Source organism: Pezoporus wallicus, unplaced genomic scaffold (assembly GCF_028554395.1).
Source record: "Pezoporus wallicus isolate ANWC-B61680 ecotype Strahan unplaced genomic scaffold, APGP_CSIRO_Pwel_v1 contig_9608, whole genome shotgun sequence".
In the NCBI taxonomy this organism is placed as follows: domain Eukaryota; kingdom Metazoa; phylum Chordata; class Aves; order Psittaciformes; family Psittacidae; genus Pezoporus; species Pezoporus wallicus.
The window spans coordinates 675-20,956 of record NW_026642661.1 but is presented as its reverse complement, the minus strand read 5'-3'; the positions used below and the strand labels follow the sequence as shown (position 1 = coordinate 20,956).

Here is a 20,282-nt window from a genome sequence, read left to right as displayed (position 1 = left end):
GGTGCCAATGGAGACCCCAGTACCCAATGGGTGCCAGTGGGGACCCCAGTACCCAATGGGGATGCAGCACCCAAGGGGGACCCCCAGGTCATGCACCAGCACCCAATGGGTGCCAATGGAGACCCCAATACCCAATGGGTGACAATGGGGACGCAGCACCCAATGGGTGCCAGTGGGGACCCCAGTACCCAATGGGGATGCAGCACCCAGTGGGTGCCAGTGGGGACCCCAGCACCCAATGGGGACCCGCAGGTCATGCACCAGCACCCAATGGGTGCCAATGGGGACCCCAGCACCCAATGGGGACCCCCAGGTCATGCACCAGCACCCAATGGGTGCCAATGGAGACCCCAGTACCCAATGGGTGCCAGTGGGGACCCCAGTACCCAATGGGGATGCAGCACCCAAGGGGGACCCCCAGGTCATGCACCAGCACCCAATGGGGACCCCAGCACCCAATGGGTGCCAATGGGGACCCCAGCACCCAATGGGGACCCCCAGTTCATGCACCAGCACCCAATGGGGACCCCAGCACCCAATGGGGACCCCCAGGTCATGCACCAGCACCCAATGGGGACCCCAGCACCCAATGGGGACCCCAGTTCATGCACCAGCACCCAATGGGGACCCCAGCACCCAATGGGGACCCCAGCACCCAATGGGGACCCCCAGATCATGCACCAGCACCCAATGGGGACCCCAGCACCCAATGGGGACCCCAGTTCATGCACCAGCACCCAATGGGGACCCCAGCACCCAATGGGGACCCCAGCACCCAATGGGGACCCCCAGATCATGCACCAGCACCCAATGGGGACCCCAGCACCCAATGGGGACCCCAGTTCATGCACCAGCACCCAATGGGGACCCCAGCACCCAATGGGGACCCCAGCACCCAATGGGGACCCCAGCACCCACCTCCGCGGCCCCCCCCGGCGAGGGTGTCCACGACGAAGGGGCCGCTGTTGAGGGCGTCCAGGCTGGAGGAGTCGCTGCCGTGGGATTCCCGAGCTCCGGAATGGGCGGAGGACGAGCGCTGGGGGTCCTCGAGGCGCAGGGAGGTGACTCCTGGGGGGGGGAATGCGGGGATGGGGACCCCAGTGCAGGCCATGGGGCACTGCGGGCACTGCGTGGGCCTATGTGCAGTGCAGGGGGGGCCTGCATCCCATCCATCCCATCCCACCCATCCCATCCCCATCCATCCCATTCCATCCCATTGCATCCATCCCATCCCATCCCATCCATCCCATCCCATCCATCCCATCCATCCCATCCCATCCATCCCATCGCATCCATCCCATCCATCCCATCCCATCCCATCCCATCCATCCCATCCCATCCATCCCATCCCATCCCCATCGCATCCATCCCATCCATCCCATCCCATCCATCCCCATCCCATCCATCCCATCCCATCCCATCCCATCCCATCCCCATCGCATCCATCCCATCCCATCCATCCCATCCATCCCATCCCATCCCATCCCATCCATCCCATCCCATCCATCCCATCCCATCCATCCCATCCATCCCATCCCATCCCATCCCATCCCATCCCATCCCATCCATCCCATCCCATCCATCCCATCCATCCCATCCCATCCCATCCCATCCCATCCCATCCCATCCCATCCATCCCATCCCCATCGCATCCATCCCATCCCATCCCATCCATCCCATCCATCCCATTGCATCCATCATCCCATCCCATCCCATCCCATCCCCATCGCATCCATCCCATCCCATCCCATCCATCCCATCCATCCCATTGCATCCATCCCATCCCATCCATCCCATCCCATCCATCCCCATCCCATCCCCATCGCATCCATCCCATCCCATCCCATCCATCCCATCCATCCCATCCCATCCATCCCATTGCATCCATCCCATTGCATCCATCCCATCCCACCCCATCCACCCCTACCTGTGCCCAGGCGCTGGGCCGAGGTGGTCAGATCACCTGGGGGGGGCAACACCGGGGGGGTCAGGAGGGGCCAAAACCCCAATGTCCCCCCCAAAGCTGGGTCCCATCCACCCAGCACCCCCCGGATGCTTCCCCATCCCCCTCCTGCATCCCATATCCTGCATCCCACTTCTGCATCCTGCATTCCATATCCACATCCCGCTCCTGTATCTTGCTCCAGCATCCTGCATCCTGCATCCCACATCCAGCTCCTGCATCCCACATCCCACTTCTGCATCCTGTATCCTGCGTCCCACATCCCACTTCTGCATCCCACATCCCACTTCTCCATCCCACATCCCACTTCTGCATCCTGTATCCTGCATCCCACATCCCACTTCTGCATCCCGCATTCCAAATACCACATCCTGCTCCTGCATCTCGCTCCAGCATCCTGCATCCCGGTCCTGCATCCCTCATCCTTCATCCCACATCCTGCATCCTGCATCCCGCATCCCGCATCCCACATCCCACACCCCACACCCCACACCCCACATCCCACACCCCACACCCCACATCCCACACCCCACACCCCACACCCCACACCCCACACCCACACCCCACATCCCACACCCACACCCACCCCACACCCCACCCCACACCCACCCCTACACCCCACACCCACCCCACACCCCCCACACCCCATAACCCATACCCTGTACCCCACACCCCATACACCCCATACCCCACATCCCACACCCCACACCCCACACCCCACACCCCACACCCCACACCCCCACATCCCACATCCCACACCCACACACCCCATACCCCACACCCCACATCCCACACCCCACACCCCATATCCCACATCCCACACCCCACACCCCACACCCCATACCCCATATCCCACACCCCATATCCCATATCCCACACCCCACACCCCACACCCCACACCCCACATCCCACACCCACAGCGCATACCCCACACCCCACATCCCACACCCCACATCCCACACCCCATATCCCACACCCCACATCCCACACCCCACACCCCACACCCCACATCCCGCTGCTCACTCTCTCCGGAAGCTTCCATCTTGGCCGGGCTCACGGGCTCTGGAAGAGAAGGGGTTGGGGGGGGGGTTGGGGTCACACATGAGCCCCACAGCACCCCCCCTCTGCCCCCACCCCATAGCAGCTCCCCCCCCCCCCATACCTGGGCTCTGCCCCTCTGCCGACAGCGCCGCTCCCAGGGTGCTCGAGGGCTCTGTGGGGAGGGGGAGACCCACGGAGGGGGTGATGGGGTCCCGACCCCCCCCCCCCCCCCCCCCCCGCAGCCTTGGGGCCGCAGCACCCATGGGTGCCCCCCCCCCCCCCTTACCCTCTCCCATCACCGCAGCCAGGAGCAGGAGGACGCCCATGGCCAGCGCCGGGGCCCTGCGGAGGACACGGGGGGGACCCTGAGCTTCCCCCCCCCACCCCAAGGGACCCCCAAATTTCCCCCCCCCCCCTTCCCCCCCCCCCCACTCATCCCCGTATCCCGGGGCTCCCGGTCCCGCTGTCCCCATCCCCGCATCCCGGGGCTCCCGATCCCGGTGTCCCCATCCCCGCATCCCGGTGCTACCGATCCCGGTGTCCCCATCCCCGCATCCCGGTGTTCCCGATCCCGCTGTCCCCATCCCCGCATCCCGGTGTCCCCATCCCCGCATCCCGGTGTTCCCGATCCCGCTGTCCCCATCCCCGCATCCCGGTGTCCCCATCCCCGCATCCCGGGGCTCCCGATCCCGGTGTCCCCATCCCCGCATCCCGGTGTTCCCGATCCCGGTGTCCCCATCCCCGCATCCCGGTGTTCCCGATCCCGGTGTCCCCATCCCCGCATCCCGGTGCTCCCGATCCCGCTGTCCCCATCCCCGCATCCCGGGGCTCCCGATCCCGGTGCCCCCGTTCCCCGCATCCCGGTGCTCCCGTTCCTGTGTCCCCACATCCCCGTGTCCCGGTGTCCATGCAGCCCGCACCCCTCTGTCCCTGTCCCCCGCATCCCGGTGCTCCCGTTCCTGTGTCCCCGTGTCCCTCTATCCCCGTTGTCCCCCGTTGTCCCCGTTCCTGTGTCCCTGCATCTCCGCATCCCGGTGTTCCCTGTGTCCCGGTGTCCCCGTTCCCCTTCCCCGCATCCCGGTGTCCCGGGGCTCCCGTTCCTGTGTCCCTCTATCCCCGTTGTCCCCCGTGTCCCCGTTGTCCCCGGTGTCGCCGTTCCCCCATCCCCGTGTCCCGGGGCTCCCGTTCCTGTATCCCGGTGTCCCCGCATCCCGGTGTCCCCGCATCCCGGTGTCCCCGCATCCCGGTGCTCCCGGTCCTGTATCCCGGTGTCCCCGCATCCCGGTGCTCCCGGTCCCCATCCCCGCATCCCGGTGTCCCAATGGTCCCGCTGCTCCCGTTCCTGTGTCCCGCTGCTCCCGTTCCCCATCCCGCCGCTCCCGTTCCCCATCCGCTGCTCCCGTTCCCCATCCGCCGCTCCCGTTCCTGTGTCCCGCTGCTCCCGTTCCCCATCCCGCCGCTCCCGTTCCCCATCCGCTGCTCCCGTTCCTGTGTCCCGCTGCTCCCGTTCCCCATCCGCTGCTCCCGTTCCCCATCCCGCCGCTCCCGTTCCCCATCCGCTGCTCCCGTTCCCCATCCGCTGCTCCCGTTCCCCATCCGCTGCTCCCGTTTCTGTGTCCCGCCGCTCCCGTTCCCCATCCGCTGCTGCCGTTCCCCATCCGCTGCTCCCGTTTCTGTGTCCCGCCGCTCCCGTTCCCCATCCCGCCGCTCCCGTTCCCCATCCGCTGCTCCCGTTCCCCATCCCGCTGCTCCCGTTCCCCATCCGCCGCTCCCGTTCCCCATCCCGCTGCTCCCGTTCCCCATCCCGCTGCTCCCGTTCCCCATCCGCCGCTCCCGTTCCCCATCCCGCCGCTCCCGTTCCCCATCCGCCGCTCCCGTTCCCCATCCCGCCGCTCCCGTTCCTGTGTCCCGGTGTCCCAATGGTCCCGCCGCTCCCGTTCCCCATCCCGCAGCTCCCGTTCCTGTGTCCCGCCGCTCCCGTTCCCCATCCCGCCGCTCCCGTTCCCCATCCCGCTGCTCCCGTTCCTGTGTCCCGGTGTCCCGGTGTCCCAATGGTCCCGCCGCTCCCGTTCCCCGTCCCTTCGTCCCCGCTGTCCCTGGTGCGGGCTCACCCCCGGCCCCCCCCCATGCTGCGGTTCCGGTGCTGGCGGCTGCGGGGTTGGGGCCGGGGCCTCCCGGGGCCGTTAAAACCCTTGGGGGGGGGGGGGGGGGGGGGAAGGGGGGGGGGGAGGAGCCGGAGGATGGGGGGGGGCGGGGGGCGGGGCAGCCAATCCGGGACCGGGAACGGGGCTGGCACCGGCCCCGGCGCTGCGGCTCCGCACCGGGAGCGGAGGGATCGATCCTGACCAATCCCAGTATAACCAGTAAGGACCAGTGACCCATCCCAGTATAACCAGTAAGGTATCAATGACCCATCCCAGTATAACCAGTAAGGTACCAGTGACCCATCCCAGTATAACCAGTAAGGTATCAATGACCCATCCCAGTATAACCAGTAAGCACCAGTGACCCATCCCAGTATAACCAGTAAGGTATCAATGACCCATCCCAGTATAACCAGTAAGCACCAGTGACCCATCCCAGTATAACCAGTAAGGTACCAGTGACCCATCCCAGTATAACCAGTAAGGTACCAGTGACCCATCCCAGTATAACCAGTAAGGTACCAGTGACCCATCCCAGTATAACCAGTAAGGACCAGTGACCCATCCCAGTATAACCAGTAAGGTACCAATGACCCATCCCAGTATAACCAGTAAGGTACCAATGACCCATCCCAGTATAACCAGTAAGGTACCAATGACCCATCCCAGTATAACCAGTAAGGTACCAGTGACCCATCCCAGTATAACCAGTAAGGTACCAATGACCCATCCCAGTATAACCAGTAAGCACCAGTGACCCATCCCAGTATAACCAGTAAGGTACCAGTGACCCATCCCAGTATAACCAGTAAGCACCAGTGACCCATCCCAGTATAACCAGTAAGCACCAGTGACCCATCCCAGTATAACCAGTAAGCACCAATGACCCATCCCAGTATAACCAGTAAGGTACCAGTGACCCATCCCAGTATAACCAGTAAGGTACCAGTGACCCATCCCAGTATAACCAGTAAGGTACCAGTGACCCATCCCAGTATAACCAGTAAGGTACCAGTGACCCATCCCAGTATAACCAGTAAGGTACCAGTGACCCATCCCAGTATAACCAGTAAGGACCAATGACCCATCCCAGTATAACCAGTAAGGTATCAATGACCCATCCCAGTATAACCAGTAAGCACCAGTGACCCATCCCAGTATAACCGGTAAGGTACCAATGACCCATCCCAGTATAACCAGTAAGCACCAATGACCCATCCCAGTATAACCAGTAAGGCACCAGTGACCCATCCCAGTATAACCAGTAAGCACCAGTGACCCATCCCAGTATAACCAGTAAGGACCAATGACCCATCCCAGTATAACCAGTAAGGTATCAATGACCCATCCCAGTATAACCAGTAAGCACCAGTGACCCATCCCAGTATAACCAGTAAGCACCAGTGACCCATCCCAGTATAACCAGTAAGGTACCAGTGACCCATCCCAGTATAACCAGTAAGGTACCAGTGACCCATCCCAGTATAACCAGTAAGGCACCAGTGACCCATCCCAGTATAACCAGTAAGGTACCAGTGACCCATCCCAGTATAACCAGTAAGGTACCAATGACCCATCCCAGTATAACCAGTAAGGTATCAATGACCCATCCCAGTATAACCAGTAAGGCACCAGTGACCCATCCCAGTATAACCAGTAAGGTACCAATGACCCATCCCAGTATAACCAGTAAGGTATCAATGACCCATCCCAGTATAACCAGTAAGGTATCAATGACCCATCCCAGTATAACCAGTAAGCACCAGTGACCCATCCCAGTATAACCAGTAAGCACCAGTGACCCATCCCAGTATAACCAGTAAGGTACCAGTGACCCATCCCAGTATAACCAGTAAGGCACCAGTGACCCATCCCAGTATAACCAGTAAGGTACCAGTGACCCATCCCAGTATAACCAGTAAGGTACCAATGACCCATCCCAGTATAACCAGTAAGGTACCAATGACCCATCCCAGTATAACCAGTAAGCACCAGTGACCCATCCCAGTATAACCAGTAAGCACCAGTGACCCATCCCAGTATAACCAGTAAGGACCAGTGACCCATCCCAGTATAACCAGTAAGCACCAGTGACCCATCCCAGTATAACCAGTAAGGTACCAATGACCCATCCCAGTATAACCAGTAAGGTACCAATGACCCATCCCAGTATAACCAGTAAGGTACCAGTGACCCATCCCAGTATAACCAGTAAGGCACCAGTGACCCATCCCAGTATAACCAGTAAGGTACCAATGACCCATCCCAGTATAACCAGTAAGGTACCAGTGACCCATCCCAGTATAACCAGTAAGCACCAGTGACCCATCCCAGTATAACCAGTAAGGACCAATGACCCATCCCAGTATAACCAGTAAGCACCAATGACCCATCCCAGTATAACCAGTAAGGTACCAATGACCCATCCCAGTATAACCAGTAAGCACCAGTGACCCATCCCAGTATAACCAGTAAGGTACCAGTGACCCATCCCAGTATAACCAGTAAGGTACCAGTGACCCATCCCAGTATAACCAGTAAGGTACCAGTGACCCATCCCAGTATAACCAGTAAGGCACCAATGACCCATCCCAGTATAACCAGTAAGGTACCAATGACCCATCCCAGTATAACCAGTAAGGCACCAATGACCCATCCCAGTATAACCAGTAAGGTATCAATGACCCATCCCAGTATAACCAGTAAGCACCAATGACCCATCCCAGTATAACCAGTAAGGTACCAGTGACCCATCCCAGTATAACCAGTAAGGTACCAGTGACCCATCCCAGTATAACCAGTACCGCGCTCACTGCTGAGCTCCGGGTCATGACCCCGGCGTGATGACGTCAGCGCGCTGTCTCCTGGCGCCCCCTGCCGGCCCGGCGGGATCCGGGCCCGCTCGCGGCCGCCGCCGCCGCCATCTTGGCCGCGCTGAGGGGAAGCGGCCCCGGACCGGAGCCGGCCCCGACCGGGGCCACGGTGAGGGGCGGGGGGGGGGGGGGGGGGGGCTGGGGTGGGGGTGTGGGGCCGCGCTGGGGGGGGGGAGTGGAATCTATGGGGTGCGGGGGGGGGCCGCGGTCCGGGCCCCACCGCGGGGCCCTGAGGGGCTGTGGGGACCCCCCCAGCCCCGGTACGGGGTCTCCCGGCCCCTGCCACACCCCATGGGAGTGGGCCCGATCCTGGGGGGCTGGGGGGGGGTGTTGGGGGGTCCCGGGGTGAAGGGGGGAGCCGGAGCTGGATGAGGGCAGCGAGAACCGGGGGGGGAATGGGATGGGGGGGGGATGGAGCTGGGATGGGAATGGGATGGGATGGGATGGGATAGGATGGGATGGGATGGGATGGGGCTGGAATGGGATGGGATGGGATAGGATGGGATGGGATGGGATGGGATGGGAATGGGATGGGATGGGATGGGGCTGGAATGGGATGGGATAGGATGAGATAGGATGGGATAGGATGAGATAGGATGGGATAGAGCTGGAATGGGATGGGATGGAGCTGGGATGGTGTCCTGGGTTCAGTTTAAACCACGACAGATGGGATAGGATGGGATGGCACTAGAATGGGATGGGATAGGATGGGATGGAGCTGGAATGGGATGGGGTGGGACGGGATTGGATGGCAATGGGATGGGATAGGATGGGATGGGGCTCGAATGGAATGGGATGGGATGGATGGGATGGAGCTGGAATGGGGTGGGGTGGGATGGGATGGGAATGGGATGGGATAGGATGGGATGGGGCTGGAATAGGAAGGGATGGGGCTGGAATGGGATGGGATGGATCTGGAATGGGATGGGATGGAGCTGGGATGGGATCCCTGTTCCAGGTGTGATCCCCCTCCCTGTTCCTGTGTGATCCCCCTCCTGTATCCCTGTTCCAGGTGTGATCCCCCCTCCTGTATCCCTGTTCCAGATGTGATCCCCGCTCCTGTATCCCTGTTCCAGCCCTGATCCCCCTCCTGTATCCCTGTTCCAGGTCCCTGTTCCAGGGTGATCCCCCTCTGGGGATGGGGATGTGATATCCCCCTCCTGTTCCCTGTTCCAGTGTGATCCCCCTCCTGTATCCCTGTTCCAGGTGTGATCCCCCTCCTGTATCCCTGTTCCAGGTGTGATCCCCCTCCTGTATCCCTGTTCCAGCGCTGATCCCCCTCCTGTATCCCTGTTCCAGGTGTGATCCCCCTCCTGTATCCCTGTTCCAGGTGTGATCCCCCTCCTGTATCCCTGTTCCAGGTGTGATCCCCCTCCCCTGTTCCATCCCTGTTCCAGTTCCAGTGTGATCCCCCTCCTGTATCCCTGTTCCAGGTGTGATCCCCCTCCTGTATCCCTGTTCCAGGTGTGATCCCCCTCCTGTATCCCTGTTCCAGGTGTGATCCCCCTCCTGTATCCCTGTTCCAGGTGTGATCCCCCTCCTGTATCCCTGTTCCAGGTGTGATCCCCCTCCTGTATCCCTGTTCCAGGTGTGATCCCCCTCCTGTATCCCTGTTCCAGGTGTGATCCCCCAGGTCCCCCTCCTGTATCCCTGTTCCAGGTGTGATCCCCCTCCTGTATCCCTGTTCCAGGTGTGATCCCCCTCCTGTATCCCTGTTCCAGGTGTGATCCCCCTCCTGTATCCCTGTTCCAGGTGTGATCCCCCTCCTGTATCCCTGTTCCAGGTGTGATCCCCCTCCTGTATCCCTGTTCCAGGTGTGATCCCCCTCCTGTATCCCTGTTCCAGGTGTGATCCCCCTCCTGTATCCCTGTTCCAGGTGTGATCCCCCTCCTGTTCCAGGTGTGATCCCCCTCCTGTATCCCTGTTCCAGGTGTGATCCCCCTCCTGTATCCCTGTTCCAGGTGTGATCCCCCTCCTGTATCCCTGTTCCAGGTGTGATCCCCCTCCTGTATCCCTGTTCCAGGTGTGATCCCCCTCCTGTATCCCTGTTCCAGGTGTGATCCCCCTCCTGTATCCCTGTTCCAGGTGTGATCCCCCTCCTGTATCCCTGTTCCAGGTGTGATCCCCCTCCTGTATCCCTGTTCCAGGTGTGATCCCCCTCCTGTATCCCTGTTCCAGGTGTGATCCCCCTCCTGTATCCCTGTTCCAGGTGTGATCCCCCTCCTGTATCCCTGTTCCAGGTGTGATCCCCCTCCTGTATCCCTGTTCCAGGTGTGATCCCCCTCCTGTATCCCTGTTCCAGGTGTGATCCCCCTCCTGTATCCCTGTTCCAGCCCTGATCCCCCTCCTGTATCCCTGTTCCAGGTGTGATCCCCCTCCTGTATCCCTGTTCCAGGTGTGATCCCCCTCCTGTATCCCTGTTCCAGGTGTGATCCCCCTCCTGTATCCCTGTTCCAGGTGTGATCCCCCTCCTGTATCCCTGTTCCAGGTGTGATCCCCCTCCTGTATCCCTGTTCCAGGTCTGATCCCCCTCCTGTATCCCTGTTCCAGGTGTGATCCCCCTCCCTGTTCCAGGTGTGATCCCCCTCCTGTATCCCTGTTCCAGGTGTGATCCCCCTCCTGTATCCCTGTTCCAGTGTGATCCCCCTCCTGTTCCCTGTTCCAGGTGTGATCCCCCTCCTGTATCCCTGTTCCAGGTGTGATCCCCCTCCTGTATCCCTGTTCCAGGTGTGATCCCCCTCCTGTATCCCTGTTCCAGGTGTGATCCCCCTCCTGTATCCCTGTTCCAGGTGTGATCCCCCTCCTGTATCCCTGTTCCAGGTGTGATCCCCCTCCTGTATCCCTGTTCCAGCCCTGATCCCCCTCCTGTATCCCTGTTCCAGGTGTGATCCCCCTCCTGTATCCCTGTTCCAGGTGTGATCCCAGCTCCTGTATCCCCGTTCCCGTTCCAGGTGTGATCCCAGCTCCTGTCTGTGTTGCAGGATGAGCTCGCCATTCCCACGGGATCATGGCAGGGCCCGTTCCGAGCCGGGCCCGGGTCTATGCCGACGTCAACACGCAGCGGCCCCGCGAGTACTGGGACTACGAAGCCCACGTCGTGGAGTGGGGGTGAGGGATCCCAGCCCATCCCTCGGGATGCTCCAATGGGAGAAGTGGGGGGATGATTCCCAAGGAGCTGCAGCCTTGGGTCGCTCGGGAATGTCACCTGGGAAGCGTGCAATGGGGTGGCTTGGGATGGCCCCGGAAGCTGCTCCGCTTCCAGCCCTTGGATGCTTCCCGATGGAGCCGGCGGCTCCCAGTCCCCTCCGGCATCCTTGGACACTTCCAGTGGCCCGGCAGCCTCAGGGGGAGGAACTTCCCGAGATTCCATTCCCAAGATCCCATCCTGTTCCCAAGATCCCATCCCCAAGATCCCATTCCCAAGATCCCATCCCCAAGATCCCATCCTGTTCCCAAGATCCCATCCCCAAGATCCCATCCTGTTCCCAAGGTCCCATCCCCAAGATCCCATCCTGTTCCCAAGATCCCATCCCCAAGATCCCATCCCTTTCCCAAGATCCCATCCCCAAGATCCCATCCCGTTCTCAAGATCTCATCCCCAAGATCCCATCCCTTTCCCAAGATCCCATCCTGTTCACAAGATCCCATCCCCAAGATCCCATCCCTTTCCCAAGATCCCATCCTGTTCACAAGATCCCATCCCCAAGATCCCATCCGTTCCCAAGATCCCATCCTGTTTCCAAGTTCCCATCCCATTCCCAAGATCCCATCCCCAAGATCCCATCCCGTTCCCAAGTTCCCATCCCTTTCCCAAGTTCCCATCCCATTCCCAAGTTCCCATCCCATTCCCAAGATCCCATCCCCAAGATCCCATCCCTTTCCCAAGATCCCATCCCCAAGATCCCATCCCGTTCCCAAGATCTCCCCCAAGTCCCATCCCAAGATCCCATCCTGTTCACAAGATCCCATCCCCAAGATCCCATCCCTTTCCCAAGATCCCATCCTGTTCCAAGATCCCATCCCCAAGATCCCATCCGTTCCCAAGATCCCATCCTGTTTCCAAGTTCCCATCCCATTCCCAAGATCCCATCCCCAAGATCCTATCCCGTTCCCAAGATCCCATCTCATTCCCAAGATAACATCTCATTACTAAGTTCCCATCCCATTCCCAAGTTCCCATCCCATTCCCAAGATCCCATCCCATTTCCAGGATCCCATCCCATTCCCAAATTCCCATCTCATTCCCAAAATCCCATCCCATTCCCAAGATCCCAGGATCAGGATCTTTGTGATCAGGATCTTTGGGATCGGGATCTCTGGGATCGGGATCTTTGGGATCAGGATCTTTGGGATTGGGATCTTTGGAATCAGGATCTTTGGGATTGGGATCTCTGGGATCAGGATCTTTCAGATTGGGATGTTTGTTATTGGGATCTCTAGGGTTAAGATCTTTGGGATCGAGATCTTTGGGATCAGGATATTTGGGATCGGGATCTTTGGAATGAGGATCTTTGGGATCGGGATCTTTGGGATCAGGATCTCTGGGATCCAGATCTTTGTGATTGGGATCTTTGAGATTGGGATGTTTGGGATCGGGATCTCTGGGGTTGGATCTTTGGGATCAGGATCTCTGGGATCGGGATCTTTGGGATTAGGATCTTTGGAATCGGGATCTTTGGGATCAGGATCTTTGGGATCGGATCTTTGGGATCAGGATCTTTGGGATCAGGAGCTTTGGGACCGGGATCTTTGGGATTGGGATCTCTGGGGTTGGGATCTTTGAGATCGGGATCTTTGGAATCAGGATATTTGGGATTGGGATATTTGGGATGGGATCTTTGGGATCGGGATCTCTGGGATCGGGATCTTCAGGATCGGGATCTTCTGGATTGGGATCTTTGGGATCGAGATCTTTGGGATCAAGATCTTTGGGATCGAGATCTTTGGGATCGGGATCTTTGGGATCGAGATCTTTGGGATCGGGATCTTCGGGATCGGGAGCTTTGGGATCAGGATCTTCAGGATCGGGATCTCCGGGATTGGGATCTTCAGGATTGGGATCTTCAGGATCAGGATCTTCGGGATCAGGAGATTTGGGATCGAGATATTTGGGATCGGGATCTTTGGGGTCCAGATCTTTGGGATTGGGATCTTTGGGATCAGGATCTTTGGGATCAGGAGCATTGGGATCTCAGGAGCTTTGAGATCAGAGTCTTTGGGATCAGGATGTTTGGGATCACGATCTTTGAGATCGGGTTCTCTGGGATCAGGATCTTTGGGATCGGGATCTTTGGAATCAGGATCTTTGAGATCAGGAGCTTTGGAATTGGGATCTTTGGGATCGGGATCTCTGGGATCGGGATCTCTGGGATCGGGATCTTCGGGATTGGGATCTTGAGGATCGGGATCTTGGGGATGTCGGGAGCTCTGGGATCGGGATCTCTGGGATCAGGGTCTTCAGAATCGGGACCTTTGGGATCGGGATCTGTGGGATCAGGATCTTTGGGATCGGGATCTCTGGGATCGGGATCTCTGGGATCAGGGTCTTCAGAATTGGGACCTTTGGGATCGGGATCTCTGGGATCGGGATCTCTGGGATCAGGATCTTTGGGATGAGGATCTCTGGGATTGGGATCTTTGGGATTGGGAGCTTTGGGATCAGGATCTCTGGGATCAGGATCTCTGGGATTGGGATCTTTGGGATCTCTGGGATCGGGATCTGTGGGATCAGGATCTTCGGGATCTCTGGGATCGGGATCTCTGGGATCAGGATCTCTGGGATCGGGATCTCTGGGATCAGGGTCTTCAGAATTGGGACCTTTGGGATCGGGATCTTTGGGATCGGGATCTCTGGGATCGGGATCTTTGGGATCGGGATCTCTGGGATCAGGATCTCTGGGATTGGGATCTTTGGGATCTCTGGAATCGGGATCTGTGGGATCAGGATCATCGGGATCTCTGGGATCGGGAGCTTTGGGATCGGGATCTCTGGGATCAGGATCTTCGGGATCTCTGGGATTGGGATCTGTGGGATCAGGATCTTGGGGATGTCGGGACCTCTGGGATCGGGATCTCTGGGATCGGGATCTGTGGGATCAGGATCTTTGGGATCGGGATCTCTGGGATTGGGATCTGTGGGATCAGGATCTTGGGGATGTCGGGATCTCTGGGATCGGGATCTTTGGGATTGGGATCTTTGGGATATCGGGAGCTGCCGGCCCTTATCCCGCAGGAACCAGGATGACTTCCAGCTGGTGCGGAAGCTGGGCCGGGGCAAGTACAGCGAGGTCTTTGAGGCCATCAACATCACGAGCAACGAGAAGGTGGTGGTGAAGATCCTCAAGGTGGGAGCGGCATTCCCCAAACCGGGAATGGGAACCGGGAATGGGAACCGGGAATGGGAACCGGGAATGGGAACTGGGAATGGGAAACCGGGAATAGGAACTGGGAATGGGAACCGGGAATGGGAACCGGGAATGGGAACCGGGAGTGGGAACCGGGAATGGGAACCGGGAATGGGAACCGGGAATGGGAAACCAGGAATGGGAAACCGGGAATGGGAACCGGGAATGGGAACTGGGAATGGGAAACCGGGAATAGGAACTGGGAATGGGGAACCGGGAATGGGAACCGGGAATGGGAACTGGGAATGGGAACTGGGAATGGGAACCGGGAATGGGAACCGGGAACGGGAAACCGGGAATGGGAACCGGGAATGGGAACCGGGAATGGGAACTGGGAATGGGGAACCGGGAATGGGAACCGGGAATGGGAAACCGGGAATGGGAACTGGGAATGGGAACCGGGAATGGGAACCGGGAACGGGAAACCGGGAATGGGAACCGGGAATGGGAACCGGGAATGGGAACTGGGAATGGGAAACCAGGAATGGGGAACCGGGAATGGGAACCGGGAATGGGAAACCGGGAATGGGAGTGGGAACTGGGAATGGGAAACCGGGAATGGGAATGGGAAACCGGGAATGGGAAACCGGGAATGGGAATGGGAAACCGGGAGTGGGAACCAGGAATGGGGAACCGGGAATGGGAACCGGGAATGGGAAACTGGGAATGGGAGTTGGAACTGGGAATGGGAAACCGGGAATGGGAGTGGGAACCTGGGAATGGGAACCTGGAAATGGGAGTGGGAAACCAGGAATGGGAAACCGGGAATGGGAATGGGAAACCGGAACTGGGAATGGGAGTGGGAAACCGGGAATGGGAGTGGGAACTGGGAATGGGAAACCGGGAATGGGAATGGGAACTGGGAATGGGAACAGGAAACCAGGAATGGGAATGGGAACCACAAAACTGGGAATGGGAAATCCAGAACTGGGAATGGGAAACCTGGAACTGGGAATGGGAAACCAGAACTGGGAATGGAAACCCCAGAACTGGGAATGGGAACCCCAAAATTGGGAATGGGAAACCGGAACTGGGAATGGGAACCACAAAACTGGGAATGGGAAACCCAAACCTGGGAATGGGAATCCTAAACCTGGGATTGGGGGCCTGAAAACTGGGAATGGGAGCCCCAAAACTTGGACCAGGAACCACAAAAGTGGGACCCAGAACCCCCTAAACTGGGAATGGGAACCCCAAAACTGGATGGGATTGTCCTGGAATGGCTCCAGCCCAGCCTTGGGATGGGGCATCCCTGGGCAGCCCCAGCAGTGCCCTAGGAGCTTCATCCCAGGATCCCATTGGAGCCGTTCCTGCTCCCATCCCTGCATCCCTCATCCCAAGATCCCTTTGGAGCCGTTCCTGCTGCTCCCATCCCTGCATCCCTCATCCCAAGATCCCTTTGGAGCCGTTCCTGCTCCCATCCCCGCATCCCTCATCCCAAGATCCCTTTGGAGCCATTCCTGCTCCCATCCCTGCATCCCTCATCCCAAGATCCCTTTGGAGCCGTTCCTGCTCCCATCCCCACATCCCTCATCCCAAGATCCCTTTGGAGCCGTTCCTGCTCCCATCCCCGCATCCCTCATCCCAAGATCCCTTTGGAGCCGTTCCTGCTCCCATCCCCGCATCCCTCATCCCAAGATCCCTTTGGAGCCGTTCCTGCTCCCATCCCCTCATCCCTCATCCCAAGATCCCTTTGGAGCCATTCCTGCTGCTCCCATCCCCGCATCCCTCATCCCAAGATCCCTTTGGAGCCGTTCCTGTTCCCATCCCCACATCCCTCATCCCAAGATCCCTTTGGAGCCGTTCCTGCTGCTCCCATCCCCACATCCCTCATCCCAAGATCCCTTTGGAGCCGTTCCTGCTGCTCCCATCCCCACATCCCTCATCCCAAGATCCCTTTGGAGCCGTTCCAGCTCCCATCCCCACATCCCTGATCCCAAGATCCCTTTGGAGCTGTTCTTCCTGCTCCCATCCCTGCATCCCTCATCCCAAGATCCCTTTGGAGCCGTTCCTGTTCCCATCCCCACATCCCTCATCCCAAGATCCCTTTGCAGCCGTTCCTGCTCCCATCCCCACATCCCTCATCCCAAGATCCCTTTGGAGCCGTTCCTGCTCCCATCCCCTCATCCCTCATCCCAAGATCCCTTTGGAGCCGTTCCTGCTGCTCCCATCCCCGCATCCCTCATCCCAAGATCCCTTTGGAGCCGTTCCTGCTGCTCCCATCCCCGCATCCCTCATCCCAAGATCCCTTTGGAGCCGTTCCTGCTCCCATCCCCGCATCCCTCATCCCAAGATCCCTTTGGAGCCGTTCCTGCTCCCATCCCCGCATCCCTCATCCCAAGATCCCTTTGGAGCCGTTCCTGCTCCCATCCCCGCATCCCTCATCCCAAGATCCCTTTGGAGCCGTTCCTGCTCCCATCCCCTCATCCCTCATCCCAAGATCCCTTTGGAGCCGTTCCTGCTCCCATCCCCGCATCCCTCATCCCAAGATCCCTTTGGAGCCGTTCCTGCTCCCATCCCCTCATCCCTCATCCCAAGATCCCTTTGGAGCCGTTCCTGTTCCCATCCCCTCATCCCTCATCCCAAGATCCCTTTGCAGCCGTTCCTGCTCCCATCCCCACATCCCTCATCCCAAGATCCCTTTGGAGCCGTTCCTGCTCCCATCCCCTCATCCCTCATCCCAAGATCCCTTTGGAGCCGTTCCTGCTGCTCCCATCCCCACATCCCTCATCCCAAGATCCCTTTGGAGCCGTTCCTGCTCCCATCCCTCATCCCAAGCCCCTCTCCAGGCTCCCTGCAGCCTCTCTCCTGGATCTCCTCCCGGCTGCCCCCATCTCCCAGCCTCCTCATCCCTGCGTTATTCCCTAGGGATGCGGAGCAGAGCATTCCCTCTCTCCCAGCTCTCCCCTTGTGTCTCCTCAGCCCGTCAAGAAGAAGAAGATCAAACGGGAGATCAAGATCCTGGAGAACCTCCGCGGCGGCCCCAACATCATCAACCTCTTGGACATCGTCAAGGACCCCGTGGTACGGCTCCGGAATCCCTTGGGATCCTTGGGAAGAGGCTCAGGCCGCTCCCTGCCCCGCTCGGCATCCATCTGGGAGCTGAAATCCCCCTCCCCTGGGAGCACTGGGATTGCTCCAGAGGCTGGGAATGGGAGCCCAGGACCATGAATGGCTGCGTTGGGATGGGGAGGAACAGGAACGGCTCCAAGGGGATGAGGGAGGGGTTGGGTGGGATCTTGGGAAGTTCTTCCCCATCCGGAGGGTTGGGGTTTGGGAACGGCTCGGACAGGGGTGCCCCATGCCCGGTTGGACATGGGGGCTTGGAGCACCCAGCTGAGGGGAAGGGCTCCTGCTCCACAGGGTCCAAGGGGAGGAGGGTTCAGGTCCCTTCATCCCAAACCATTCCCTGCTTCCATGAAAGCCAAGCCCAGAGCATTCCTGGCCAGAGAGTTCCTTCCCCCCCCTCCCTGCCTCAGCCCAGCCCCATCCCAGTGGCTCCAGAGCCCGGATGGGTCCTTGCCCTTCTCCCTTTTCCCTTCTCCCTTCTTCCTTCTCCCTTTTCCCTTTTCCATTTTCCCTTTTCCCTTCTCCCTTTTCCCTTCTCCCTTCTCCCTCCTCCCTTCTCCCTTCTCCCTTCTCCCTTCTCCCTTTTCCCTTCTCCCTTTTCCCTTCTCCCTTCTCCCTTCTCCCTTCTCCCTTCTCCCTTCTCCCTTTTCCCTTCTCCCTTCTCCCTTCTCCCTTCTCCCTTCTCCCTTTTCCCTTCTCCCTTTTCCCTTCTCCCTTTTCCCTTCTCCCTTCTCCCTTTTCCCTTCTCCCTTTTCCCTTCTCCCTTTTCCCTTCTCCCTTTTCCCTTCTCCCTTTTCCCTTCTCCCTTTTCCCTTCTCCCTTCTCCCTTCTCCCTTCTCCCTTCTCCCTTTTCCCTTCTCCCCTTTTCCGTTCTCCCTTTTCCCTCCTCCCTTTTCTCCCTTCCCCTTTTCCCTTCTCCCTTTTCCCTTCTCCCTTTTCCCTTCTCCCTTTTCCCTTTTCCCTTATCCCTTCTCCCTTCTCCCTTCTCCCTTTTCCCTTTTCCCTTCTCCCTTTTTCCTTCTCCCTTCTCCCTTCTCCCTTTTCCCTTCTCCCTTTTCCCTTTTCCCTTCTCCCCTTTCCCTTCTCCCTTTTCCCTTCTCCCTTTTCACTTTTCCTTTTCCCTTCTCCCTTTTCCTTCTCCCTTTTCCCTTCTCCTTTTCCCTTCTCCCTTTTCCCTTCTCCCTTTTCCCTTCTCCCTTTTCCCTTCTCCCTCCCTTTTCCCTTCTCCCTCCTCCCTTCTCCCTTTTCCCTTTTCCCTTCTCCCTTTTCCCTTCTCTGTTCCCCTTCTCCCTTCTCCCTTCTCCCTTTTCCCATCTCCGTTCCCCTTCTCCCTTCTCCCTTCCCCTTTTCCATTCTCCCTTCTCCCTTTTCCCTTTTCCCTTCTCCTTCTCCCTCCTCTCTCCTTTTCCCTTCTCCCTTCTCCCTTTTCCCTTCTCCCTTCTCCCCTTCTCCCTTCTCCCTTTTCTCCCTTCTCCCTTCTCCCTTTTCCCTCCCTCTCCCTTTTCCCTTCTCCCTTTTCCCCTTCTCCTTTTCCCTTCTCCCTTTTCCCTTCTCCCTTCTCCCTTCTCCCTCCTTTTCCATTCTCCCTTTTCCCTTCTCCCTTTTCCCTTCTCCCTTCTCCCCTTTTCCCTTCTCCCTTTTCCCTTCTCCCTTTTCCCTTCTCCCCCTTTTCCCTTCTCCCTTTTCCCTTCTCCCTTTTCCCTTCTCCCTTTTCCCTTCTCCCTTTTCCCTTCTCCCTCCTCCCTTCTCCCTCCTCCCTTTTCCCTTCTCCCTTTTCCCTTCTCCCTTTTCCCTTCTCCCTTTTCCCTTCCCCTTTTCCCTTCTCCCTTCTCCCTTTTCCCTTCTCCCTTTTCCCTTCTCCCTTCTCCCTCCTCCCTTCTCCCTTTTCCCTTCTCCCTTTTCCCTTCCCTCCCTTTTCTCCCTTCTCCCTTCTCCCTTCCCTCCTCTTCTCCCTCCCTTCTCCCTTTTCCCTCCTCCCTTTTCCCTTCTCCCTTCTCCCTTCTCCCTTCTCCCTCCTCCCTTCTCCCTTCTCCCTTCTCCCTTTTCCCTTTTCCCTCCTCCCTCCTCCCTTTCCCCTCCTCCCTTTCCCCTCCTCCCTTCTCCCATCTCCCACCTCCTCTCCCCCCGGGTTTCCCTATGGATTCTATGGGTGCGGCTGCTGCCTCCCCGTTCCTTTGGGGCGGGTTGGATCTCACCCCCTCTCTTTCCTTCCCCCCATGCCTGGCCCCATCCCCGCAGTCCCGGACGCCCGCCCTGGTCTTCGAGCACGTCAACAACACCGACTTCAAGGTGGGTGCTCCCCCCCGCCCCGGCACCCAGGGAGCCCATCCCGGCATTCCCGGTGTTCCCGAGGCACGGATCCGCTCCCCTCCATGGCTCCTGCTGGCATCCAGCCAGTCCCGCGCTCCCATCCTGCCCGGTCCTCAGCGCTTCCGGAGGGCAGCGAGGGGGAAAGGGAGCCCTTTGGGTGCTGGGGGTCCCCATGGGTGCTCGGAAGGGTGCTGGGTCTGCCCCTGGGTGAGCCCTTTGGGTGCTGGGGGTCCCCGTGGGTGCTCGGAAGGGTGCTGGGTCTGCCCCTGGGTGAGCCCTTTGGGTGCTGGGGGTCCCCGTGGGTGCTCGGAAGGGTGCTGGGTCTGCCCCTGGGTGAGCCCTTTGGGTGCTGGGGGTCCCCATGGGTGCTCGGAAGGGTGCTGGGTCTGCCCCTGGGTGAGCCCTTTGGGTGCTGGGGGTCCTCATGGGTGCTCAGAAGGGTGCTGGGTCTGCCCCTGGGTGAGCCCTTTGGGTGCTG

At 59.1% G+C, this 20,282-nt stretch overlaps 1 protein-coding gene across 1 annotated transcript; it reads left to right on the top strand.

The window, feature by feature from the left end:
* Positions 1-8,060: 8,060 nt before the first annotated feature.
* On the top strand, positions 8,061-19,783 carry LOC130611307 (casein kinase II subunit alpha-like; the record flags this gene model as incomplete). The annotated part of the gene is made up of 5 exons (XM_057431932.1): positions 8,061-8,130; positions 11,003-11,129; positions 14,254-14,365; positions 17,348-17,449; positions 19,733-19,783. Coding segments are annotated over exons 2-5 (366 nt in total), but the record flags the coding sequence as incomplete, so codon positions are not given.
* Between the last annotated feature and the right edge of the window lie 499 nt (positions 19,784-20,282).